General features: G+C 44.9%; 1 protein-coding gene across 37 annotated transcripts in view; it reads right to left on the reverse strand.

Annotated features, from left to right (window-relative positions):
• PPIP5K1 (diphosphoinositol pentakisphosphate kinase 1) overlaps nucleotides 1–27,266 on the reverse strand; it is a 57,176-nt gene that overhangs the window by 19,996 nt on the left and 9,914 nt on the right. For 6 of the 37 annotated variants that reach the window (XM_063652183.1, XM_063652178.1, XM_063652189.1 and 3 more), the window contains 18 exons: nucleotides 26,031–26,132; nucleotides 25,078–25,164; nucleotides 24,884–24,959; nucleotides 24,630–24,739; nucleotides 24,461–24,543; nucleotides 24,117–24,248; nucleotides 23,837–23,958; nucleotides 23,381–23,563; nucleotides 21,237–21,378; nucleotides 20,824–21,047; nucleotides 20,372–20,499; nucleotides 20,049–20,163; nucleotides 19,771–19,878; nucleotides 18,724–18,840; nucleotides 18,425–18,589; nucleotides 15,455–15,545; nucleotides 11,867–11,992; nucleotides 5,771–5,908 (listed from right to left, as the gene is read on the reverse strand). In XM_063652183.1, the coding sequence (XP_063508253.1) occupies nucleotides 5,771–5,908; nucleotides 11,867–11,992; nucleotides 15,455–15,545; nucleotides 18,425–18,589; nucleotides 18,724–18,840; nucleotides 19,771–19,878; nucleotides 20,049–20,163; nucleotides 20,372–20,499; nucleotides 20,824–21,047; nucleotides 21,237–21,378; nucleotides 23,381–23,563; nucleotides 23,837–23,958; nucleotides 24,117–24,248; nucleotides 24,461–24,543; nucleotides 24,630–24,739; nucleotides 24,884–24,959; nucleotides 25,078–25,164; nucleotides 26,031–26,132 (2,249 nt within the window). Of the gene's footprint in view, nucleotides 1–5,770; nucleotides 5,909–7,392; nucleotides 7,576–11,102; nucleotides 11,166–11,866; nucleotides 11,993–15,454; nucleotides 15,546–16,163; nucleotides 16,314–18,424; nucleotides 18,590–18,723; nucleotides 18,841–19,770; nucleotides 19,879–20,048; nucleotides 20,176–20,371; nucleotides 20,500–20,823; nucleotides 21,048–21,236; nucleotides 21,379–23,380; nucleotides 23,564–23,836; nucleotides 23,959–24,116; nucleotides 24,249–24,460; nucleotides 24,544–24,629; nucleotides 24,740–24,883; nucleotides 24,960–25,077; nucleotides 25,165–26,030; nucleotides 26,133–27,266 lie in introns of all 37 variants that reach the window. The other 31 variants (XM_063652188.1, XM_054452195.2, XM_063652171.1 and 28 more) reach the window with 18 other exon arrangements.

Raw genomic sequence — 27,266 nt, forward strand, 5'->3', positions numbered from 1 at the left:
CTCTATTTGTGAATTTTCCAGTTTTCTCTTCTGTTATTAATTCCAGCATCATTCCATTGTGGTTGGAGAAGATCTTTTGTATGACTTCAACTTTTTAAAATTTATGGAGACTTGTTTTATGGCCTAACATATGGTCTGTCCTGGAGGATATTTCACGTACATGTGAGAAGCATCTGCATTCTGCAGTTGTTGGATGGAATGGTCTATATATGTCTGTTAGGTCGAGTTGGTTTGTAATGTTCTATTTCCTTACTAATTTTGTTCTCTTTTTTTTTTTTTAATAGAGACAGGATCTCACTCTGTCACCCAGGCTGGAGTACAGTGGCACAATCACAACACACTACAATAGCCTTGACTTCCTGGGCTCAAGGAGTCCTCTCACCTTAGCCCCTCGGAGAGCTGGGACTACAGGCATGTGCCACCATGCCCAATTAATTTTTTAATTTTTTGTAGAGACAGGGTCTCACTATGTTACCCAGGCTGGTCTCAGATTCCTGGGCTTAAGCGACACTCCTGCTTATCCTTTCTTGTCCTCCCAAAGTGCTGGGATTTTCTTACTAATTTTCTGTGTGTGTGTGTTTTTTTTTTTTTTTTTTTTTTTTTAGACAGAGTCTCGCTCTATTGTCCAGGCTTGAGTGCAGTGGCACGATCTCGGCTTATTGCAAGCTCCACCTCCCGGGTTCACGCCATTCTCCTGCCTCAGCCTCCCGAGTAGCTGGGACTACAGGCGCCCGCCACCACGCCCGGCTAATTTTTTTGTATTTTTAGTAGAGATGGGGTTTCACCATGTTAGCCAGGATGGTCTCAATCTCCTGACCTTGTGATCCACCCGCCTCGGCCTCCCAAAGTGCTGAGATTACAGGTGTGAGCCACCTCGCCCGGTCATTTCCTGACTAATATTCTGACAATATCCTTACTAATATTCTCACTAATAAGTGAGTAATAATACTCACTTATTAAAAGTGAGTATTGGCTGGGCACAGTGGCTTATGCCTGCAACAACAGCGTTTTGGCTGAGGCAGGAGGATCACTTAAATCTAGGAGGTCAAGGCTGCAGTGAACTATGATCACACCACTCCAGCCTGGGCAACAGAGCAAGACTCTGTCTCTAAAAATAAAATAAATAAAAGTAGGTATTGAAGTCGCCAACTACTATTGTAGAATTCTTCCTTCAATTCTGTCAATGTTCGTGTCATGTATTTTGGGGCTCCGTTATTTGGTATGTGTTTATAATTGTTTTATCTTCCAATAAATTGACCTCATTATCAATATATGACTTTCTCTTACTTGTAACAACTTTTTTTAAAGAGACAGAGTCTTGCTATGTTCCCAGTTGGAGTACTCCTGGGCTCAAGCAATCCTCCCACTTCAGCCTCCCAAGTAACTAAGACTGCAGGTATGCACCTCTGGACCCAGCTCCTCTTGTAACAATTTTTTTACTTAAAGACTATTTTGTCTAATACTGGTATAGCTACTTCAGCTCTCTTTTGGTTACTATTTGCATAAAATAAATTTTTCTATCCTTTTACTTTCAACCTATTTGTGTCTTTGGACCTAATGTGAGACTCTTCTCAAATATAAGACACCTGGCATACACACACACGCACACACACACACACACACACGCAGGCACACACAAGGAAAGGTGGAATCTGTTAGAAAACAAAACAACATGAGAGAATATTACTAAAATTACAGTTAAAGGTATAAGTTGGAAGTCTGTCTTATTAGACTTTTCATTTGTTTATAATTATAATTGATATTATAATTATAATTAAATATTGACATTATTAGAGTAAATAATAATTTTTTTTTTTTTGAGATGGAGTTTTGCTCTTGCCATCTAGGCTGGAGACCAGTAGCGCGATCTTGGCTCACTACAACCTCCGCCTCCCAAGTTCAAGCGATTCTCCTGACTCAGCCTCCTGAGTAGCTGGGATTATAGGTGCCCACCACCATGCCTGGCTGATTTGTGTATTTTTTAGTAGAGACAAGGTTTCACCATGTTGGCCAGGCTGGTCTTGAACTCCTGACCTCAAGTGGTCCACCCTCCTCGGCCTCCCAAAGTGCTGGGATTATAGGCGTGAGCCACCATGCCCGGGCGTTAAAAGTATAAACTATAAATTAATAAATTAAAAACACAAAACACTATTATATTTTCCTAAATCTTGATTGCTTTTCTTCTGCTCACCTTATTATAATAGTCTTTCAATTAGAAAACTGTTGGAGTTTTCTATTTTTATTTATTTATTTATTTTTTGAGACACGGTCTCAGTCTATCACCCAGGCTGGAGTGCGGTGGCACAATCTCGGCTCACTGCAACCTTCACCTCCCAGGTTCAGGTGATCCTCCCACCTCAACCTCCCAAATACCTGGGACCCCAGGTGCATGCCACCACACCTGGCTAATTTTATTTTATTTTATTTTTGTAGAGATATGGTTTTGCCATGTTGCCCAGGCTGATCTTGAACTCTTGAACTCAAGTGATCAGCCAGCCTCAGCCTCCCAAAGAGCTGGGATTACAGGTGTGAGCCACCATGCCTGGCTGAATTTTTGTTTGTTTGTTTTTATTATTATTATTTTTTAGAGATGGAGTCTCGCTGCGTTGCCCAGGCTGGAGTACAGTGGCACGATCTCAGCTCACTGCAACTTCTGCCTCCCCAGTTCTAGCAATTCTCCTGCCTCAGCCTCCCAAGTAGCTGGGACTACAGGTGCATGCCACCATGCCCGGCTAATTTTTTGTATTTTAGTAGAGACAAGGTTTCACCGTATCACCCAGGCTGGTCTCGAACTTCTGAGCTCGGGCAATCCACCCTCCTTGGCCTCTCAAAGTGTTAGGATTACAGGCGTGAGCCACTGTGCCTGGCCTTAAAATTTTTACTGTAAGTAATATTCCATTTTCTATAAAAATATTTAAGAACTGCAAATTAGAAAATAAACCAATTCAACGTTAAATAAATAAATAGAGTCTCTTGTGGACACTTTAAAAAATGCATTCTGGGCCGGGTGCGGTGACTCATGCCTGTAATCCCAGCACTTTGGGAGGCCAAGTCAGGCAGATCACGAGGTCAAGAGAGTAAGACCATCCTGGCCAACGTGATGAAACTCTGTCTCTACTAAAAAAATACAAAAATTAGCTGTGTGTGGTGGTGCACACCTGTAGTCCCAGCTATTCGGGAGGCTGAGGCAGAAGAATCACTTAAACCTGGGAGGCAGAGGTTGCAGTAAGCCAAAATCGTGCCACTGCACTCCAGCCTGGCAACAGAGTGAGACTCCATCTCAAAAAACAGAAAAAAAGAAAAAAAAAAAGTGCATTCTGGCCAGGTGTTGTGGCTCACACCTGTAACCCTAGCACCTTTGGGAGGCCGAGGTGGGTGGATCACCTGTGGTCAGGAGTCCGAGACCAGCCTGGCCAACATGGCGAAATCCTGTCTCTACTAAAAATTCAAAAATTAGCCGGGCATGGTGGCACTCCAGCCTGGGTAACAGAGTGAAACTCCACCCCCAAAAAAAAAAAAAAAAGTGCATTCTGAGGCCAGGCACAGGTTGTTCATTTGCCTTACAATGTTTTTAAGGAATGCTCTCTGCACAGCCACTTTTCTGCCCTGAGTAAGTTAGAGTTAGGCAAAACAAAGGTAGGCACTTTGTGTCAATCTTTCAAGTAGCCAACCAACAAATTAGAACAGACAAAATTCTTTGAGAATAAGGTCTTCTCTGCTCCCTCTGGAACCAGGAACCAGGGTCCTACATTGAGAACATGGGCTGTCATCTTCAAGAGCACAACCAAGCCAGGGAGGCGGGGTGGGGCAAGAGTGAGTAAAAATGCTGCAAAGCTTTTCTGCCATTTTTAGGTTGCCTCTTTCTGGATTCAGCATTTTCCTGGTTACTGCAAATCTTTTACTATTCTCCAGAGTTCTCACAATGTTGGTTCTAGCAGTTTTTTCTTACTTTTTGGTGTTTCTGTGGATGAACAAGCCCTTGGAGCTACCTACCTAACACACGATTTAATTTTTACGTTTAGATTTCCGATCTATATGGAGTTTATCCTGGTATAGAGTGTCGGTTCAATTTCAATTTTTGTCAAACGGCTATTCAATTACCCCCCTGTCTATTTACTGAAAAGTCTTTCTGGCTGGGTGTGGTGGCTCACACCTGTAATCCCAGCACTGTGGGAGGCCGAGGGGGGTGGATCACCTGAGGTCAGGAGTTCAAGACCAGCCTGGGCAACATGGCAAAACCCCATCTCTACTAAAAATACAAAAATTAGCCAGGCATGGTGTCTTGTGCCTGTAATCCCAGCTACTCAGGAGGCTGAGGCAGGGAGAACTGCTTGAACCCAGGAGACGGAGGTTGCAGTCAGCTGAGATCCTGCCACTGCACTCCAGCCTGGGTGACAGAGTGAGACTCTGTCTCAAAAAAAGTCTTTCTGTCACACCTGTAATGCCAGTGCTTTGAGAGGCCAAGGCAGGAGGATCATTTGAGCCCAGGAGTTCTAGGCTGCAGTGAGCTGCGATTACAAAAATCAAAACTAAAATGACATTTTATAGAATGATTTAAAATGTGGTAGGGCTAGTATTTGCTCACTGCTCTTCTTTTCAGGGTTTTCTCTCTCTCTTCTCTTTCTCTCTCTCTCTCTTTCTCTCTCTCTTTTGTGGTAGAATCTTGCTTTGTCCACCCAGGCTGAGGTGCAGTGGCGTGATCATAGCTCACTGCAGCCTTGAACTCCTGGGTTCAAGTGATCCTCCCGTTTCAACATCCCAAGTAGATGAGACTACAGGCACACACTACCATGCATAGCTTTTTTTTTTTTTTTTTTTTTTCTGGAGAGATGGGGGTCTCACTATGTTGCACAGGCTAGTCTTGAACTCCTGGCCTCAACAATCCTCCTGCCTCAGCCTCTAGAGTTGCTGGGATTACAAACGTGAGCCACTGCACCCCGCTCATTCTTCACTGTTCTTGCTTATTTTTCAATGAAAACTTCAGAATTCAGGAGTGATATTTCTATGATGTTTAGTTGGCCTATGCAATTATACTTTTTATTTTTTTGAGATGGAGTCTCACTCTGTCACCCAGGCTGGACTGCAGTGGTGCAATCTTGGCTCGTAGCAACCTCCGCCTCCTGGGTTCAAGCAATTCTCCAGCCTTAGCCTCCCAAGTAGCTGGGACTACAGGCACACACCACCATGCTCAGCTAATGTTTGTATTATTTTTTTTTTTTTGAGATGGAGTCTCACTCTGTTGCCAGGCTGGAGTGTAGTGGTGTGATCTCAGCTCCCTGCAACCTCTGCCTCCCGGGTTCAAGCGATTCTCCTGCCTCAGCCTCCTGGGTAGCTGGGACTGCAGGCACACACCACGGCGCCCAGCTAATTTTGGTATTTTTAGTAGAGGCAGGGTTTCACCATGTTGGCCAGGATGGTCTCCATCACTTGACCTCGTGATCCACCCACCTAGCCCTCCCAAAGAGCTGGGATTACAGGCATGAGCCACCGCGCCCGGCCTTATTTTTTTTTTCAGTAGAGACAGGTATCGCCATCTTGGCCAGGCTTGTTTCAAACTCCTGACCTCAGGTGATCCACCTGCCTCAGCCTCCCAAAGTGCTGGGATAACAGACGTGAACCACTGCGCCCAGCCAGCAATTATACATTTTTAAGTGTACTTTTGTGTCTTTGTGGATTGCCTAACTAGCTTTCTAATTTACTACTTTCTTATATTCTAGGAAGCATGGGCATGGGGGCAGAGAGAAGGCTAAAAAAATAAGAGTATCCATACCTGCAGATGCCTGTGCCTGGGCATCAGTGTGGCGCTGGCAGACTCTACTCAAGAATTCACTCACTTGATGTAGGGAAAGGGCATTATGCAGTGTTTCCAGAGGGTAGATGGTAGGCACCATGGAACACCCTTCAAACCCTGTTTGAAAAGAGATGGGCAAAGTCAATGTTACTCCTGCCAGATACACCTCAACTGGCCAAGGAAGCATGGAGAGTCCCTGAGAGCCATCAGGAGAGTCCGTGGCTTTTGGAGTGTGGGGTATCCAAGACTCTTAGGAGAGGGAACTCTTTAGAGCCCCTAGGGAGTCTGTTTTTCTCACCTTCAGATTTCCTAAAACATCTACCTGCTAAGGCCTCAAAGTGAATCAAATCACCTCTCATGCTACCTGTGGAGAGCTTGCAATGTCTCATGGAAAAATAAACAGAATCCCAGTAGGGTAAGCACCAACGTTGCTCTCACACTTTCTAGGGGAATAAAACAAGGATCCAGAGGTAAGGGGTGAAACTGCAGATCTAACATGAGATAGGGAGGTCAGGGAGCTGGGAAGAAACAGCAGATTTCGGGTATCATGAATAAGAGAACCAGATTAAGGAAAAGGACATGGAATCTGAGAAGGGGTTCATGCAAATTTAGGATGTCGGCAGAAAGGCTAGAATACTTGGATGCAAACTGGAGGGCATGCAATACACATGAAGCTCAGCCCAGGAAAATCACATGCATGAACAGGATGGGGATGGAAGTTCTTTCTTGGTAATTTCCATCACATCAAAGCTTCACCCTTCTGATCTACTGGAAAACCCCAGACTTGCTAGGATCTTTCTACTTCATCAGAAAAATGAGGCAAATGCCCTAGAAAAAAGAAAAAGTACTGATTCTCTGCTCTAAACCCAAGAATTCCAATGTAGGTCTATCAGTCTGGGTAGGGTCAATGGTAAACATAAACATGTAACCCAAATACTAGGGACTGGTGATGGAAAAAATGTCCCCATTGGAGGATCAAGAAAAACACATCCAAACCACTATCTCAGTCCCCAATCTTTCCTATGCCTCCTCAACATCTCTTTAAAGGGACTAAGGATACACGGGACAACAAAGTCTATGCAAGACAGCTTCCTGCTCACCAGTGACTAAAGCCCATAACTCAAAAGGATTATAACCTGACCATCTTCGAAGCTCTGGACTTTGTTTGCCCCAAGGATACAATTGAGGCTTCTGTGCCTCAATTTCCCCCGTGATCTAGTGGCAGGAGGGCAGGAAAGTTACTGTCTCTAGCTCCTCAGAGTGGCTAGAAAAACATTTGGATTTGAAGATGGTGGTAGTAGAGGGTTAGAGTGATAAGAACAGATTCCAAGGCAAGAGATTACTCCTGTATTGAACAGAACTGGGGAATGAGTAACATTAGGGGGCGGTGAGAAAGGAGAATAGGAAAGGGATGAGCAGCCAATGCTACAGCTACCAGGCAGTCTGGCCCCAATCCCATCCAAGCGACTAAATGCAAGTTACATAACCTTAGGGCAAATAGGCGAAACAAATAGGTGGGCTCTCCTGCCAGAAGTGCAATAAGCAAAGCAGTCAGTCCCAGCCAGGGTAGTGGCAGCAGCCAGCTTGGTGGCAGGGGGTACCGTAGAGGCACTCGGGGTCATCCTGGCCTGAGCGCAGCCAGTTCCGGAAGAGGCGCAGGTGGTAGGAGCACTGGTGCAGGTGATGCGCCAGCGTGGCATCCAAGGAGACTGGCCGGCCCCCTGTACAGTCAGAGGAAAAACTGCGCAGCAACCGGACCACAGGGTGCTGGTCATCCAGCAGCTCTGGAGGGGGTGAGGGGACCACGGCAGGAAGCACAAAGATAGAGAAAGAGAAGAGGGAGAGACAATGAGGGGGGCACTGACTAGCACAAGCATTACTGGGAGGTGGGGGCACTCAGATCCAAGGTGAGCTAAGAGAGAAGCAGAGATGGTCAGAGCCACTGGGCATCTCTTGCAGGGAAGAACAGTGGTGTCATCATACAATGAGTCTCAAAAAAGGGATAAGTGAGCCCTCGTCATACAGCAATGCCTTTCCCTTTCTCCTTGAGCATAATTCAGTCAGTGCTTGTAGACAGCAGTCACATCATTGTGAACAGGGGTGAGCTGGCAGTTTTGTGGCTGGGAGTCTTGACTACAGCTTCAGGATCCCTCATCATTGGATGAACCCTACTTAGGGCCTGCATTCTCAGGTGAATGGATTTATGAAGTAGAGATAAAAATTGAAAAGTTCAAAGTCACTCAGAGTGTCAAGGATGGTACTGGGTATCAAGATAGTCAAGCTAAAAAGGCTCTTTTTTAGGGCAGGACTTCTGGACCACACTTGAAGATAGCCAAAGACAGGGACAGTATTAGGCAGCTGGCACAGGAGACTGGCAGGAAACCAGGTGTAGAACTCCTTTAAAATGGTATGTGTGGAAAATGGAATCAGTATGTGAAAATACCAGTATTGACTAACCATCCTTTACCTTACTGTTATTTAAACAATCAGTTAAAAAAAAAAGTACACTAAAACTCAGGACTTAGAGATACTGTATCCATTACACAAGCTGAAAGTTGGATAATTTTATATTTTCTTCCCACTGCTGGTGAGTCTAACTGCATTTTTTTCAGCTGATGAGTGGAAAAGCTTTGATTCTGAACCCCTCATTTTCGCTACTTGGCAAACTTTGTGGATGATGTAATTCAGCTACAAAAGGTTGAAGGCAGTCAAAGGCATGTGGAGAGGGGTGTAAGAGGAACAATAGTGAAAAGATCTTAGAGAAAAGGTATGGGATCTTAAGACATGATGTGAGGATGGACAAGAACTTGAGTACAGGATGTTGGTATAGAGAAGGTAGAAACAAGGCAGCTGAGGATGACTGCTCAAAACTAGCAGACCAGAACTGGCTCCACAAGGTGATCCCATGAGACTGTGGTCTTCAGAGACCTTAGCTTGGATGTCAGGACAGATTTCAGCTCTACCTAGGCTAGTCTTGTGAGCACTATGTACCAATGGTCACATAGTTATATGGGTCCCTAGAAGATAACGGGCTTGACAAATCCAGTGGTCACACCCTGACATTCTGGTTAAGCATGAGCCATAGTCTTTCCCACTTTATTAATTTACTTTGGTGAATTCAGTGTGCAGCTTAGTAACAGGCTATACTTGTGTGCTGGATATAGTTACAGGATATAAGAGCAGCTTATTAGGAACAGAGGCAGAGAAAGGCTGAGGGCTGCTCTCCCATCAAAGTGTGAAGACACACTGCCTTGCCTCTTTTCCAAAGCCAGGTCCAGTATTTCCAGCTGCTATTTCAAAGCCAGATATCATGGCAAAGAGATGGTGATGACGGAGCTGCTGTGACTTATCTGCAACTACAGACAAAACATCCACTTTGTAATTGCAGGTCAGTCAAGCAAGATCTTGGCCATGGAGAAGAGCCTTCATATTTCTTGAGGGTCAAATTGAATCTAGATAATCTTCCTCAGCAAGTGACATACAGCTCCAAATTTCTCCTGTTGTCAACAGGTAGAGCCCAGATTCTGGCTTCTTAAGCATGTTAGCCTCCAAACTCCAGCACAAGAAAAACAAAGGAGGCCACAAGACCCCTGAGGAAGTATGCAGGGTATTGGAGATCTTAAATTTGTTTTCCTGCACAACACCTGCATTTTCCAGCTCTTTTTTCCTCACCTCTTTTTGGCAGAATTAAATCTTCTTCAACGGGTGAGGCTGCTGAACAGTACTTCGGGGAACTGGAGGTACATAGGTCTGAGGGTCTGTTTCATGGACTTGGGTCTTTTCTTATGGCACCTAAGAACTAGGAGATATGTGATTTAGCTCTGATTTCAGGAGCCCATGTTCCTTGTACTATATTGTGGACCCTAAGTCCAAGTCCCAGGCTGTGCTATTGATGTATCAGGTTCTATTCTGGAGATGGCTGTGGCACATGAAGGCCAGAAGAGCTTGAAGCTAAATGAGCGGGCACACCCATGAGGCTCTGAATGGGAACTCCTGCCACAGGCACAACTGGGAGCCTGGGGGCAGGGATAAACTGAGCCAGCATAAGCTGGTCAACCTAGGGAGAGATTTCAGCAGTGCCTTGTGAAGATGTACAACCTGACTGGGCTAAAATCTAGCAGCTGTCACTTGCTAGGCAATAGGAGATTAGCACGTAGAGGTTTTCTAGTCAGGAAGCCAGCGTAGTTTTATTTCCCTCAGAGAGTCTTAACTCTTGAATAGAAGAAAATCATACCTAAAAAGCCTAGATTTACCTTGAAGACAAAATATAATACAGAGAGACAAATAAGGATACCAAGGATAAAACTTTGAAAGAGAGTGAGCCTGGGTTCTCCTGCTATACCCTACAAAGAGACCATACCCTTCAATTTATGGTTTACAGAGATCTCCAAGCTCTCCCACCTTAGTGTGGGCAGACCCGGTTCTTCAATGTTCTTAAAATATTATTCCTTCCTAAGCTCCCCCAGAATCCCCAGCAGACATCTCCACTCTTCAAACTTCTCTGCAATAGCTTTACCATAGGTAGGCTGGTGCCACATGGAAACTACACTTAAAAACTCAAGGTACAGTCCTTTTTCTTTTACCTACTACCTCCTACTCCTTTCTTTTAATTTTTATCCCAAAGCAACCTGGGCTCTTGTTTTCTAGGCCCAGGCACTAGGTTAGTAGTAACATAAAGCAAATGTCAGGAGCACAAGAGCCACACAAAATACACATAATGGCAGGAGAAAGAAATATGGAGATGGGAAACTATATACTCAAGACTAACACCCATATAAGTAAGCTTAGGAGGTGGGAACTGCAGCATTGCTCTGAAAGAGAAACAAACTAGTCATCCACATCCACCCCAACAAAAGAGTTGGAGAAAACACAGAAAGATCAAAGTTATATAAGCTGAGGAATTGGGGGTATGGGGGAAGAGAAGAAATAGAATCAATCTAGGAAACACTATTCCCATCCTAAGAAGGGGAACCATCATATCTGTACACAGCCTGGCAGTCATGTGATAGGAAAGGGAGAGGTTTAATCAGTGTTTTGGTGGTGATGCTGACAAAGTGACATAATGGTGATGATGATGATTATGGAAGTAAGACCTTGAGTTGCTACAGGGATGGGGCAGCCAGGCTGCAGCCAAGACTAAGGCTGTCACAAGGAAACCATCCCAGGAGGGACACTTAGTGAGTGGCTCATTCAGAGACAGCAGGGTGTCAACACAGTGGAAGGAGAGGCAAAGTCAGTGTTGAAACTCAGAGTTAAGTGTCTAGAGGTGACATGGTGAGGAGGAATGACATTGAGTCAGAAGCAAACGTACCGTTAGTCGGATGCTTTGCAAACGACACAGAAAATCGTTTTACGGCCGGGACAAACAAGAGCTCTGGGGAGAAAAGACATCATGGGGATTATACCCATCCTTGTCCCCACCCTGTGCTCTGGAGTTTGCCCGCAAGATAGTCTGTTCTTTAAAGTTAGTTATCTGACCTGCTCCCCTCCCCATCCCTTGGATTTCTAACGAACACACGTCAATCTCTTTTCCTTTGGTAAATCTCTTAGGAATCAATGTGTCATCTCTACCACAATACACCCCTACAAACAACCCTAATTTTACCACTGTGTCTTCTTTCTGGTCATTTGGAAATAAAATCTTCACAGAAATATTCATCCCTTCCCCTAGTTTCTTTCCATATTATCTTTTCTGCCTTAGCTGAGTAACATTCTCTTCCCTAAACCCAATTTGCTGGATTTTAATCGAGGTTCCACCACATTCTTCCCAACCATGCATCATCCTCCTTGGTCCTTACCCCTACAGGCCAGAATCCAGGAAAGAGTACAAACTGATGCAGCAGGACTGTATGTGGGAGATTATGAAGGGATAAGCATAAATAAGTAGTATTTTTATGGCAAGAGGGAATGCAAATGGAGGGGTGAAAGGGGTCCTGGTTCCTTCTCCCATCTATTACTGATGAAGAAAACTTGTTATAAGGCCAGTGTCATCTTAAGCATGAATAGTTCTTGAGCTATGTCCTTGCTGAGAGACAAGTGAAAAAAGGAGTTATCCCCCAAAACCCACCCACATACCATCTCGGTGCTTCAGACTGGCAGGTGGTAGCTTTTTGCCATGGCTGCGGGCGTAGTCCTGAAGATTCGGGGCGCTGGAGGAGCCACCCAGCACTGTTGTGCTGAACAGCCCTGTGCACTGTGAGCCTGCAAGGCCGGGAGTGCGTTAGTAGCCACGTAAAGCCACAGCTATCACACAGAACTATACACAACTTCACATGATAACATCAAGACACACACACAGCCATTCAGAGCCACCACCACGTGGCCATTCCACATAACCACAAATGGCTTTACACTTCTCCATAGTCACAGCAGGCAAGCAAAAGGGGGATTCTTCTGAAGAGCTACATGGCAGAGACAACGGGCCACTACAAATGCAGGGTTAGTCATATTAGGGGATTCAAAGCTACTGAAAGGGATAGACTGTGCTCTTCAGGTGGCTCTCAGAAATGCTCAAATAACAGGTAAGTCCCTCTAGATTACCCCCGGATTTAGTTCGGCACCCCTTACCCTGGATATATAGCTTGAGAAACCCAGAAATCTAGTCCTTGTATATTTGAAAAGAAAAGGCTTTGACTGAAGCTAGAGACTATATTCTGAACACTCAGCTGGCACCCTTCCAATCCTTCCTAAGTTTTTCATCCAACATCCCCTCCCTTCAGGCCTTTTGACCTTTCCGAAGAATGAAAGTATGAGGTTCACATACTTTTTAAGACAGGGTCTCACTCTGTTGCCCAGGCTGCAGTGCAGTGGCACAATCATAGCTCACTGTAGCCTTGGTTTCCCAGGCTCAAGTGATCCTCCCATCTTAGCTTCCCAAGTAGCTGGGATTGCAAGCACACACCATCATGCCTGGACAATTTTTTTATTTTTAGTAGAAACGAGGTCTCACTATGTTGCCCAGGTTGGTCTCTAACTGCTGAGCTCAGGTGATCCTCCCACCTTAGCCTCCCATAGTGCTGGGATTATAGGTGTGAGCCACAGCCCCCTGCCTTATTGAACTTTTTAAGCTAGAAGGGACTCAGGGATCATCCAGTCCAACTTTCTTATTTTAGAGATGAAGAAACTGAGATCCAAAAGGGACCTCCTTTGCTCAAGGTCACATACTTTTTTAGAAGCTAAGCTGGACTAGAATCCAGGTCTCCTGACTCTGAGGACCAACTGTATTGTTAGAAAATAAATAACTATTTTTTAGGAACCAGCACAGTTTCTGCAGTCAAGATGGACACAAATTGAAGGGCATGTGAAGAATCAGTTGATTATATGTAGAGCATGCCTATTATGTGAGGAGCACCCTACTAAGAAGGAATACAGGAAATAACAACAAAAAGACATGTTTTTTCTGCTCTCAGAAGTGTATTATCTTGTAAGCCTATGCTCAAAGCCAGTTGCCCACACATATAAATTCAAAGAAAGCAAAGAGAACTCCATTGCCAATGAGAGGATTAAATAAAATTTGAATAATCTCTAAAGTGTGAAATAAATCAGACCAGTCACTGTCCCCAACAGCTGATCTAGAGGAGGGTTAGGCCTCCACGGTCTCTTCTCCTACTATAGCCTACAAGGACAGAGTGGTCAAGAGGAAACAAGACTGACACCCAAGTTCTCAGGATTTGCCTCTCTACTTCCAAAACCATCTTAGCCAAGACCCTGGGTTTGGCTTGGGACTTAACATTCACAGGGCAAATGGATGGAGTGGAAAGGAGTTCAATTTCCTTGAGGCCACCAAGAAGGGACCATGGTTTCAGGGGTCCCAGGATTTTGGGGTCACCAGAGCAATCAAGAAGTTCAGATGCCTGATGATTCCCACCCTGGAATTCAGGACCTCTCCCCTATACAGCAACTTCCTCCACCTTTCATGTTCAAACAGGCTCTGGAATGAGATTCCAGAGAGTAATAACAGTTGCTAAATATGACTGCTTTTCTTCAGAGAAGCTAAAACTAGCTGGCTCTTTCCCAGACCACCCCAAGCTTTGTCCTACATATACTTCCTCCACTGAATACTTTTCTGGTGCAGTCATGCCAACTCTGTTCTGCCCAGTCCTCAGATCATCTCAGAGGGTGGTCTCTACCTTATCACCACCATCTGCCAACCAGTTCCACGTCCATACTTCTGCCTTGCTCTTGAAGGCATTCCCATGGCCCACTTAACTGGGACAGACACACCTATCCTCTTTTCTAGTCTGTCTGAAACCTATTCTTTACCGGGACTTCTGGAAAGAGAGGTCCATGTCTTAGATCTACACTATTGTTGTTTCAGTTTGTTTTTTTTTTTTTTTAGTTGGAGTCTCACTCTGTCACCCAGGCTGGAGTATAGTGGTGCAATCTCAGCTCACTACAACCTCCATCTTCTGGGTTCAAGCAATTCTCGTGTCTGAACCTCCCAAGTAGCTGGGATTACAGGCATGCGTCACCATGCTCAGCTAATTTTTGTATTTTTATTAGAGATGGGGTTTCACTATGTTGGCCAGGCTAGTCTCGGAACTCCTGACCTCAAGTGATCTGACTTCCTTGGCCTCCCAAAGTGCTGGGATTATAAGCATGAGCCACTGCGCCTGGCCAGATCTACACACTTGTCATTTATTTCTCATGCCCCAAACCATCTTCCTCATTTCAGGAATCTAGAAGGCAACTTATTCTTATAAAATTAGCCTGGAAAGTTACCAAAACCTTTCTCCCCTTTGCTGGTCCAAAAGCTGACCATTTTGGAGCCAAGAAAATAGGTACCAAGGACAAAGGCAACAGAAAAATTAGAGGTGCTAAATAGAGAGAATAATAGGACAAGATAGAAACAGCCAGGGGACCAAGTCCAGACCCCACACAATCATGTTTGACCTCCAGTTCTAATTACTGGCTCACAGGGCACTGTGCTCAGAGATAGTTCCTCCCAAGGACTGCCCCACACCCAAAGAATACAATACTCTCTGAGGCTTGGTCCTTCCTGCCGTCTGTGCTCTTAGAAAAAGCTGAATGATGTTCTTTACACCTTTCCAGGGATCCAAAAATCAAGAGACATTTCCTCAAAGTCCTGAGAGATGCCTCTGCCACTACACCAGTCTCAGACTTGTCAATTTTCCAGAAGGAAGGGGAAAAAGTTACAGGATTAGGAGATGATGGAGGAAAGGGCAAGGTGGTAGGAAGGGCAAGAGCAGGGATGTGAAAAACACAGGTTTCAGGGGAAGACATGGCACATTTCTTCAAATGAGGAATATGACATTTATGAGGGCTGCAAGTACCTCTATTTATAGCTCTGTCTCTGATAACTCTGAAGGTTCAGAGTCTCCATGGCCCCTTAACGTCTGGGCTAGACTGGAGGGACAGATAAGGAATGAGAGGGAAAGCCAGAAAAACGCCCTTTGGCCAGGGAAATGTGGTTGGTATAGAAAACCAAGAGATAAACACCTTCCTGGGATGGAAAAATCATCTGAGATCCAAGTTCACATCTAACTATGGCTTCTCCCACTTCATCCTCCCTATCTCCACCTGATGATATTCCACTGATTGGATGGTCCCAAATCCCATGACTAAGGTTTCCCACAATAAAACTCTGGAGAACAGACAGACAACTTTTCCAACAATGGGTGAGAAATGTTGGCAAAACCATACCTAGGCCACTCTGCTTCATTTCTGTGGGTGGCCGTGAAGATGAAAAGAGCCGGTAGCCACCAGGCCTTGAGGATGAAGTCTCAGAAAGTACCTGCAGAAAAAGGACTCTATATTAATCATTTTGCCACCTCAACCCAAAAGTATAAAACCCAGGTCCTGGATGCCTGTCCGTACAAAGCCAAGCAATGTTAGAAAGTTTGGAAGAACCAAAGGATTTATAGGGGAAGAGGGATGAAAAGGGAACAGAGAATGTACTTTATGGAGGGAACTGTCCGGGGCATTTTTTATACTAGAAGGCACTTCTATTTTCAAGATGCCTTTCCCCACAGCCCTCCCATTCCCAATCTGAGTTTGAGAAATCATTATTCAACCCATTCCTAGTTCTCAGCAGAGCAGTTTCCTAATTGTGTCTATGCCCCCACCAGACTCAGAAAGCCAATCACAATGGCTCAGCCACAAATAAGAGTCTGGCCACCCTCTCTTCTTTCCATGGGAGAGCTGTGGCTACTGCAACCATACTACATTTCTTGTTTGAACCAAGAAGCCCTCCCCTCCAACTGTCTCACCCCTAGAAACATGAAACAGAATTCTTACAATGCCCGCAAGGGCCCAATCACACAACCCATCCCACCCAGATAGTGTCTGAGCCCCTAGATCCCAAAAAGCAAAGACAGAAGGCGAAACAGGAAGGTGAGGTAGGGAGGGACACCTGTGTGCAGGATGCCAGGTGAGTGGTGGACACAGCCCAGGGCTGTAGGTCGATGGCTAGGGAAGGCCGGGGGAGGTCTCCCGACCTCCTGCGGCGCCGTCCCCGCAAGGGGATGAGGTCCAGGTTCCCTGTGCACTGCATGTTCATGACCTGCAATCAGACCGGGTAGAAAGCCGGTCATGGCTCCTTTAAACCCCAGGCTCCCAAAAGCCCCAGTGCCCACAGGGCAGAGCTAGTTCCAGGGTTAGAGAGGATGACCAGCTAGGGCATAGCTGCTATAAAGGTCATAAGTTTTATAATCTAAAATAGTTAGAAAGTATGAGATGACAAGAGGAGAAGAAGGGATGGAGGGAAGGATAAGTTGTATGCCTATATTTATAGAGCAAGGAAGATAAACATTAACATTAGTATCATAAGGCTTTGCGACCAAGGAGCAGAGAGATGATTTTCTTGCAAAGCTGAGGAAAATATCCTGGACAACCATCACCCTGGATAAGCCAGGGTCTACGCAGCACTAGTAATTGAAAAGAAGGACTGTGACTACAATAGGAAGCTTAATATAGGCCTGAAAGAAGTCAATCTTATTAAGTCTGAGAGAGGATAGAGATGATACACAGAGAGCTTTCCTTTACCTGTGCCTTGTTTTTTTTAATGTTTTAATTTTTAAAATTTTTTGTAGAGACAGGATCTTGCCATGTTGCCCAGGCTGGTTTTGAACTCCTGGCCTCAAATGATTCTCCCACTTAGGCCTCCCAAAGTGTTTGGATTACAGGAGTGATCCACCACACCCAGCTGCCTATGTCTTATGAATGCATAAACCAGAAAAAAATGGTTGGGGGTGGCGGACGTGGTTCAAGCACAGCAGCACCAGGAGAGACTAGCAGACCATGTGAATAGGAAAGACATTTGGAGGAGCAGTTTATTGACGGAAGATTATGTATCATTCTATCCATGTGATCTATTGCATGTGAGTATAAAGGGTAATAGAGTACTACGGATACCAACCTACACCTACATCTCAAAGAGAAAATAATGTATATCCTACCTAAAGAAACTCTGCATATTACCAATGTCAATTTCACCTTAAAATAATCAGGAAGTAAAGGATGAATCAAAAGAAGAGACTGCAGTTCGTCTTCTCAGCTTTCTCCAAAATCTGAATTGCAAACCTTTTGCTGAACCTAGGTCAGCTCGTTATAGATTCTTCCGATATGGAGAAGAATCCATCTTCCATCTTCTAAAATGGAAAAACCAATTCCTCTAAGATAGAGACCTGGCACTGAGCCAGGGTGAACAGAGTCATTAGGACAGAGCAGAATCTAAATCAGACAGTCAAAGTCTCTGAGACAGGGATAAACTGTGGCGTCAAAATGAATGTAAGTGATACAGAAGGAGCTAGATAGGAGAGAAAAAAAAAAAAAAGGATATAATTGGGCCAAAGACAGAAACAGTTTTTCCAGGAAAAAACCAAAACAAAAACCTCAGATGGTTAGCTGGACACAATATAAGATTAATAACACTTACTGCCTTTAGACTAGAGAGCTAGAACCAGAACTAGAGACAAACTCCAAGAATAGCAGAATATAGGCCCATGCTGATAAAGATCCTCATCAGAACAAGAGGAAGACAGACAGAGCTCTTGACTGACCCACTTTCTGGAACGACAGTACAGATAAAGTGCCAGATATTTGCTCCTATCTGAGCTATAATTTTTACCCAAGGTGACCAAGAGCTAGAGAGGGCTAGACCTTTAATATCAATTGTATTGTTATTATATTACTGCTTGTTGAGCATCTATAAAGTGGATACTACTCACATTTTAGAGGTGAAAAAAAAAATTGAGGCTTAGAGAAGTTAAGGCCAGAGAAATGTAGAGAAGTTACCCAGCCAAAGTCACACAGCTTCCAAGTATTAGACTGGGATTTTGGCCCAGAGTTCAAGCTGTTTCTACTAGATTTCCTTTTAAAGAACTACCTTTTCAAATTCATACAGAGGCCTCCTCCTTAATCTTATCTCTTTAAACCCTTATCTCTCAGGCATCCCTCAATGGCAACTCTTTAATCTGAGAAGTAGCAACAAGGTTAAAGAAGCTCTATTGGGAGACCAGCTGTGAAAGAGAGATTAAGTAAAACATATCAATCAGAGCAGAAGGACTCTGCTTCAAGTCCCAAGAGACCCCCCAAAGGGATCTAGTGGATCTGTGGATATAGTCCTATGAGCACTGCCACCCCTTCATTTTTTTCCCAAGGCCCTCTCATTACCTCCATGGAACCAGCTTTTCGGTTACGAATGAGGGGTGATCTCCTCGGGAGGCCAGGGCCCTCAGGAGGCTGGGGTGAAGTCTGCAAGGCCCGGTCTGGCTCATCTGATGCCTTTCCTGGACACAGGTTCTCCATACTGCCTTCGTTGGTTTTCATCTCCTCATTCTATACAATGAAAGGCAGATAAGGGAGGCCTTTTAATGGCCTCCAAAATCCTAGCCCTTTTACTTCTCCCTGTACTGTTTCCCACCACTTGGTTCCTAAGTCCTTCAGTCCCAAATCCCAGCACTCTGACCCACCTCAGAAGAGGCTGGACGGAATCCACAGCCAGCTGGGGCACTGCCTTCTTCCTCAACACCTTTCACTCCAGGGCTGAAGTGTAGCTCCACATGGAACCGTTCCTCTGATAAGGGATCCTACGGAGCATAACCACAAGAGGGGGAAGTTGGGAGAAGCTGGATATTGTGGTGGAAGTAGAGAGGAACTGGAGAGGATTCATCCTCCCAGGAATTCAGGGTTTTGTCCCACTCCGGGGCTGACCTGTTATAGCTTCCTTTCAACTATATATTATCTCTTACAGGATCCTCATTCCCTCATCTCTACCATTTGTGATTTCACCATTGCACATGACTTTTGAACTTCCAGCTTTACAACCCTTCCCATCACCTTCCACAATAACTCAGCTTGGCTATGGTGCACATAGCAGAACATTTAAAGATATCTTGTGGGCCAGGAGCAGTGGCTCACACCTGTAATCCTAGCACCTTGGGAGGCTGGGGCAGGCAGATCACTTGAGTCCAGGAGTTCGACACCACCCTGGGCAACATGTTGAGACCCCATCTCTACAAACAATTAGCCGGGCATGGTGGCACATGTCTGTCATCCCAGCTACTCAGGAGGCTGACGTGAGAGGATCACTTGAGCCCAGGAGGCAGAGGTCGCGAGGCTTCAGTGAGCTCAGATTGTAGCACTGCACTCCAGCCTGGGTGACAGAGTGAGAGCTTGTCTCAAAAAAAAAAAAAAAAAAAAAAAAGTGTAATTGTGGAGCCGTATGCAGAAGGTATATGTATAACCATGTTTGAGGAAATAAGACTTATAACTTTGTCCCAAATTCCATACTCTTCCTAATGCCAGAGCTGTGTTCTAGGTTACCTCTCTGGCTCAACAACATCCCAGAACACGTTTTCCGTTCCAGTAGGAACCTCCTGGATACTCTGTGTCATGCTGTGCCTAAGTGCCACACCTAGCTGGATTCTCCAAATTATAAGGATAAGCAAGTTTGTTTTTTTTTAATAGAAGTCAAAAGAAGGGGCCTTCCTCTCATCCCCCACCTGCTAGTTCCTCACCTGCGTGTTGTCCTCATAAAGCATGATGACAATCTGGGTCATGTAGTTAAGCTCTGAGATGGCACTAAGATAATCCAAAGCTCGCTGCCATTGTGCATCCTGGGTCTCCTACCAAATGCAAAAAGAGGTAAGCCATTGCTTAAGGAAACAGGAGTCAGAGAATGAGCAGGGAGCCAATGAGAATGGAGAAAGCTTTCATTTAAAAAGCATGAGGAGAAGAGTAAAAGAATGCTGGGAAAAAGCTGTTCACAGGCTAAAGAAGAAGGAGAAATCCTTACATCAAGAAGTCCTCCATAACGGAAGACACTGAGCAGGGAGTGGACGTGGCTTTCACTGGTGAAATAGAGACGCGTTCGAACGTGGCGACCTGGGGAGAGCACGCCTCGGGAGTACCTGAGATAACAGCTAAATCACTCACACAATCAGTTAACCCTGTTCCCACCCTTCTGCAAACTCCCTCCTCCCACCTCAAAGACTTCTCTCCTTTCCATCCCAAAATCTTGTTTATTCTTGGTTCCCCAGGCTGTCCCAGCTTTGATTCCCCCAAGGCTCCCTGACATGCCCCTCCCTCCATCCAACACCCCTCCCAGCCCTCCCTCACAGGGGATGCAGCTTGTTGACAGACTCATCCTCGTGGGTTCTCTGCAGGTCAAGTAGTATCTTCCGCAACAGTGGAAGACAGAAGCCCACAGCAATTTCCAGTTTCTCCTCCCGACTGATCCCGTACTCCTAGGGGCCACAGGCCAGGAATAAATACCTCAATAAATCTTGTTTTCTCATGCCTCATATTCCCAGGACCAAGATCATGCCTGTCTTCACCTCACGTCTAGGGCTTCTTTCATATCCACTACATTCCCCCTCTTCCAGGTGTCTCCTGAATTAGCCTCCTGTACTTACCAAGAGCCAGAGTGGACCCTGAGAAATGTAGCAACTCAACTTATTCCTTCTCTAAGTTGCTTTCCTCTAGTCCCAAATCACCCTTCCTTTCCACCTTTTCTCTCTTTCCTTCCCAACACCCTCCTCCCCAGGCTAGGTCCCTTATACAAGACACACCTGGGGAATGACCACATCAGCCAGTGCCTTAGAGAGACGGAGCAACTCTGCTGTGCCTTGAAGTCCCAGACTCCCATTGTGCTGCACATCATACTTGACACAGTCATAGATGTCAGGGATCTTACTGATATCATAGCGCCCACTCTTCTGTCGAAAGTCACGCTCCAGCTTGCTCCAACGCTGTAGCATTAGCTCTAGTGTCTCACTGTGGTAGAGCTGCAGGTCTGGAAGAAAGGCAGAAATCAGATAAGAATCAAAGATTTTACCTCCAACAAAAGACCCCGACGACTCTGAAGTACAGCCAGAGGGAGGAGGAGGCCTGGTCTCTGACATTTAGGAGATGACACCAGAATGCCTGAGAAACCCATCCATACCTGAGACCTTGAAGGGAAGATAGTAGTATTCATACCCACCTACAGACCTGGGGTCCTGCATTCGTTCCCGGATCTGGTGGGTGAGGTTTTCGATCAGGGCAAATACCTGATCACAGACCTTCACAGGATTCTGGATGACAGTCATGGAGTTGAGCAGGGAAGTACTTCTGGTGGGAGCCAGCTATGAAGAATAGAGAGAAGAAAAGCAAGATAGGCTCAGCACTAATTGCCCAGATTCCTGTGAGTTTATTACACAGAGACTACCCACAATACAGATCTGTATGTTGGTTCACTCCAGTGAGCATTCTTAGGTTACTGGGCATACTAGCAGTTCTAGGCCTTCAGGTAAGGGCACTGCTCTAGCATATAGTCATCTGAGAGGGATTGATTTTAAGAGTCCAGAGAAAATAAAAGACCTAAGTTCTTTTCTTGAGGGCTCTAGAATACACATGGAAAATACTGGAGAATAAAGATTAAACCAAAATCCCTCAAAATCTCCACAGAATGTTTTCATGAGTAGAGATTACAGATAACATTATCTTCTTCCTCTAAACAAGATGCTAGCCTGAGCCTAGAGTAGAAATGCTGCCTCAAAACTGGGTTCCGACTCAGGCTTGTAGGACAGTAACAGTCAATGAAAAATGGGGAGGGGGAATCAAGATTCTGGCTGAAAACGCACAATTCTATTTAGGTCCTCACAAGTTTCATTCTTGCTCGCAAAAGAAGGCAAGGCAGAAAAGGAAAGCTGCCTTAGCTTTTTTGAGTTTCACAGTGAGCAATGGATTAGGAAATAAAGGAGCAAGTTCCTGTTCCTTATCAAGTCCTACTCAGAGAACACAGAAAATCCTATGGGCTCATAGCAAAGTGCTTAGCTACTTAACTCATTTAAGAACCAATCAGAAATGTTACACAACAATGTAAATACATGTAATGCTACTGAACTGTAAACTTCAAAATGGTTAAAATGGTACCACAATTTTAAAGTTTTACACAGTTTTTTAAAAGAACATATCAGAAATGAGGAGTGGGAAGAGTAGAAAACCACTGCCTGGTCAATTGTGGCCTAGATATGCAGGAAAAACAATGACCATATTGGGTAATGGCATATAGTGGGATTAATACTATAAAGCAATGTAACAGCCTGGGTGTTGGAGTTAGACCCTTTGGGTTTGTATTAGCTGGATGACATGAGGAAAATTGCTTAGATTCTTCTGAGCCTAGGTTTCCTCATCTGTAAAATGGGAGGAAAGTCCTTGTGGTCTGCAGTCCTTGCAGTGCTTTAAAGATGACCATCAATTCTTTGTCTTCCTTTCCTTCCCTTAAATCTGGCTGGTCCTGTAACTGTTTAACCAATAAAAAATAACAAAGTTATGTTGTGCTAATTCTGGGCCTACACTTTAAGAAAGCCTCTAAGCTTCTGCTTTTGAATATCCCTAAAGCTACCATTTAATACGTCCAGCTATCACACTACAGAAACCATATGAAGAACCATGTGGAGAAAAGAGGCACTGAGATTACAGGGAGAGCATGAAGAGGGAGAGAGCCAGCCATCCCACAATCCCAGCTGAACTTCCAGATGGTTCCAGCTCCAGTCAATATCTGACTGCAATTTCAGGAGAGACTCCAAGCAAGATCAGATGAGCCCAGAACTGTGAGAGATAATAAAATGATTGTTGTTTTAGGTTACTACGTTTTGGGGTAGTTTATTATGCAACAATGGATAACTGAAACGTTCTTTTGTTCAGGATCCTTGGGATCAGAGCTGTGCTTAGGAATTGAGAATCTGTGGGACTTTAGAAGTTAATACAGCACATATGCCATATGTATATAATACCTCCATCAGGGCCCATGGCATAACCAAACACATTAATATTTCTGCCACAAAATGCATGACTATTTACACTAAGTGGGAAAACTAAGGATTATAAAAGTCTTAATGACAGTTCGTGTCAGGTTTAGCTGCCAAACGAATCTCAATGTCAAGAAAAAAATCTTTTTAATTTTCAAAATTATGCATAAGAGATTGTGGACCTGTACTTATCTCAAAGGGTCGCTGTAAGGATTAAATAATATATGTGTAAAACAACTAAAACAGTGCCTGGCATGCAGTAAATACTGTTATTATTGATCCCTACTATTTACAATTCTAGGAATTGGGGATCCAGGCTATTTTAGAGCCTGACCTCATCGTAGTCCTCAGGGCCAAAGGGCGCATCCTGCTGTAGAATATGGTGCAGCCGAGCCTTCACCCGGTGCTGGCAGCTGCTCAAGGAATCCCCATCGCTGTCCAGTAGCCCATTCATGTTGGCACTCTTCACCATTTGCACCAAAATGGGTGTCAGCTCCCCTTCTAGAGCCAGAAGGCCCTAAAGAGAAAGCACAAGGTCTATTTGTTTCCCTTGCAGGTTAGCATCCCTAGGCCTAGATGGTCCCAGGGATCGAATGGGAGCTGGTTGAAGAGATGGGGCCTACCCTCACTAATTATTCTCAGCTCATTCTCGGTAGTACAGAATGGGTCCGATACATGCAGAAACTTCTCTGAGTTGGCCTACAAGCACCCTGAGATGCTCCAACTGGTTCTCCAAACTCTCTGCTTCTCTACCTAATGGAAACTGGGACTACAGAACTGTAGTATGCACCTTGGCGAAGGCAGCAGCAGTCATCTGAACACGACCCTCATCAGAGGCATAGATCTTGAGATCGTGGCGGAAAGTGCTATGGAGACGAAGCAGCCCACAACCAGGGAAGCCAGCATAGTCACCTGGGGACAAAGGGGGGGACCAGGAATGGACTGCTATAAATACTCATGGAAGAAAAAATATTCATTTCCCCACTGTCTCTGTCCCTTCATTTTCCCCAACTTACTCTCTAATCATTTTATCCTGGCTCTGCTATGTGTTCACTCCCCAAAACACTCACCCTGTCCTCCAGGGTACATGCAGCGAAAAGCTCGCCCCAGCTCCTCAGCCTGAACACGGCCAGCAGGAGTCAGTTCTCCACCCCACTTCAGTACCAGCAACAGAGATGGGGCCAGAGTTTCCCTCTGTGGATCTGAAGGAATAAGGGGCAGTGAATGGTCTAGATCTAAGAAAAATAGTGGGAACATCTAAATGTTAGGTCTTCTGAGGAGACCAGAGAGGTAATTTGGGGTAAAGGTCATCTATAGGCTCAAGTAAAAGAGATCTGGTGGGGAAAGAAGATGGACAAAAAAATAAAAAGAACACAAGATCTGAGAGGTAGTGGTAAGGAGGACTACATCTTACCTTGCCCCTCATTAGAAGCTTTTACTCCATGAGGGTAGTAAGTCAATTGTACCTTCCGGTTTATACCTGAGAAGTGACCATACCTGCAGGATAAAGTCACAGTTTATTTTCTGTTCCAGCACCCCAATTCTCACTGTTATTGGCTCCCTTTTGCTATCCCCTTTCTCACATCTCCAATACAGACTTCAGCTGCTCTAGTTTTCCAGTCTTCTCCTCGATCTCACCACCTGGTTCTTTCTCCAGTTCAGCCAACAACAGCCTTGTGATATCCAGCACCTCCTAGAGGAAATAATAAGGTATCCATGCAGAAGGCCAAGTCCTAGACAGTTACCTTTCCATCCCAGTCTTTTATCAAGACTCCCAATGCCATATCCTCTAACTCTCTCACAGCACTGCTCCTCCTGGCCAGATTCACTACCTTACCTGGAGCTGCTCAGGTCGCTTGAGTTTTAATTTCCCTGTCTTGTAGCCACCATGTTTTTCAAACAGAGCAAAAAACCTGAAGAAGTAATGAGAAGCTTCAGTGTGGGATGAGACAGTCAAAGCCTCCAGGACTTGCCCCCCATGCAGTCTTCCTCACGAAAACCTATTTGTGTAAATTAGGACACTCTTCCGACCTTGGGTGTTTCACTTCCATCTTCATCTTCTGCTTGGGAGTACGATCCCCATGACGAATAATTGCAATGACACAACGAAGTTCCATCCTAAGATCATAAATGTTATCAGAGCCTCTCCCACATCCCCATCCCACCTGCTGTCATCACATTACTTGACATGTCAAAAAACAGAGGGGCTGAGCAGGGCTCAGGCCTGTGATCTCAGCACTTCGGGAGGCTGAGGTGGGAGGATCACTTAGGCCCAGGAGAAACATAGGGTGAGCATGAGCAATATAGGGTGAGTCTGTCTCTATAAAAAAAGTTAAAAGAAAAAAAATTATCCAGCCATGGTGCCACACACCTGTGGTCCCAGCTATTTGGGAGGCTGAGGTGGGAGGATCACTTGATCCCAGGAGGTAGAGGCTGCAGTGAACCATGAGTGCACCACTGCACTCCAGCTTGGGAGACAGAGCCAGATCCTGTCGCAAAAAAAAAAAAAAAAAAAAAAAAAAAAGAAAGAAAGAAAAAGAAAACAGAACTGAGATTAGGAATATAAATGGAGGCTGGGCATGGTGGCTCATGCCTGTAATCCCAGCTCTTTGGTAGGCCGAGGCGGGTGGATCACTTGAGGTCAGGAGTTCAAGATCAGCCTGGTCACATGGTGAAACCCCGTCTCTACTAAAAACACAAAAATTAGCCAGATGTGCTCACCTGAACCCAGGAGGTGGAGGTTGCTGTGGGCCGAGATCGTGTCACTGCACTCCAGCCTGGGCAACAGAGCTAGACTCTGTCTCAAAAACAAACAAACAAACAAAAAAATGGCGGTGAAGTATAAGCGGAGTTAAGTAGACTGTGTATAAGAGGCCTGGGCTCCGTTAGTCAGATAGTGTGGGGTCAGGAAGTAACCATTAGTCTGGCTTAAGGAATCCCATGGGTCTTAAGTAGGTTACTCCAGATTTTTTGCTTTTGCTTACATAGTGCCAGATGTGGTGGGAACAATGGGAATGTCCTCAGCCTCCGTGGGGATGGACCATGGAATCTGGAACTGTGGGGCAAGCTCCCGCATTATGGTGTTCCTAGAAAGAGAAACAAAGAAGCTATGTAAAAATGAAGAAACCAGAACTACTCAGAGGAATGAAGCTCACAAAAACAAGCAGGCTGCAGGCAGAAGAATACATTAATAAAAAGTCTAAAAACATACAAACAAATACCCATAAATATGTAGTAAAAATATAAATAAATACACGGGAATGACAAACACCAAATTATGGATTGTGGTTCCCTCTAGGGATGGGGAGGGGATGTTACTAGGGAGGAGTACATAGGGGCTTCGATTATATATATATATATTTGCACACACACACACACACACACACATGTGTACAGTTTGTGTATATACACATATGTATGCGTATATAGATACACATATGCGTATATAGATACACATATGTATGTGTATATGTACATATATACGTACATATATACACATATATACGTATATGTGTACATATGTGTGTGTGTATATATGTATGTGTGTGTGTGTGTGTGTGTGTGTGTGTGTGTATAAAATATATATATTATTTTTTGAGATAGAGTTTCGCTCTTGTTGCCCAGGCTGGAGTACAATGGCATGATCTCAGCTCACTGAAACCTCCACCTCCTGGGATCAAGTGATTCTACTGCCTCAGCCTCCTGAGCAGCTGAGATTATAGGGGCCCACCACTACGGTTGACTAATTTTTTGGTTTTTTTTGGTTTTTTGGTTTTTTTTTTTTTGAGATGCAGTCTCACTCTTGTCACCCAGGATGGAGTACAGTGGCATGATCTCGGCTCACTGCAATCTCCGCCTCCCAGGTTCAAGTGATTCTCCTGTCTCAGCCTTCCAAGTAGCTGGGATTACAGGCGCCCACCAATATGCCTGGCTCATTTTTTTTTTTTTTTTGTATTTTTAGTAGAGATGGGGTTTCACCATGTTGGCCAGGCTGGTCTCGAAGTCCTGACCTCAGGTGATCCATGCACCCCGGCCTCCCAAAGTGCTGGGATTACAGGCGGAAGCCACCGAGCCTGGCCAATTTTTTGTATTTGTAGTAGAAACAAAGTTTTACCATGTTGGTCAGGCTGGTCTCAAACTCGTGACCTCAGGTGATCTACCCGCCTCGGCCTCCCAAAGTGCCAGGATTACATGCATGAGCCACCACACCCGACCTATAT

Source organism: Pongo pygmaeus, chromosome 16, assembly GCF_028885625.2.
Source record: "Pongo pygmaeus isolate AG05252 chromosome 16, NHGRI_mPonPyg2-v2.0_pri, whole genome shotgun sequence".
Classification (NCBI taxonomy): Eukaryota; Metazoa; Chordata; class Mammalia; order Primates; family Hominidae; genus Pongo; species Pongo pygmaeus.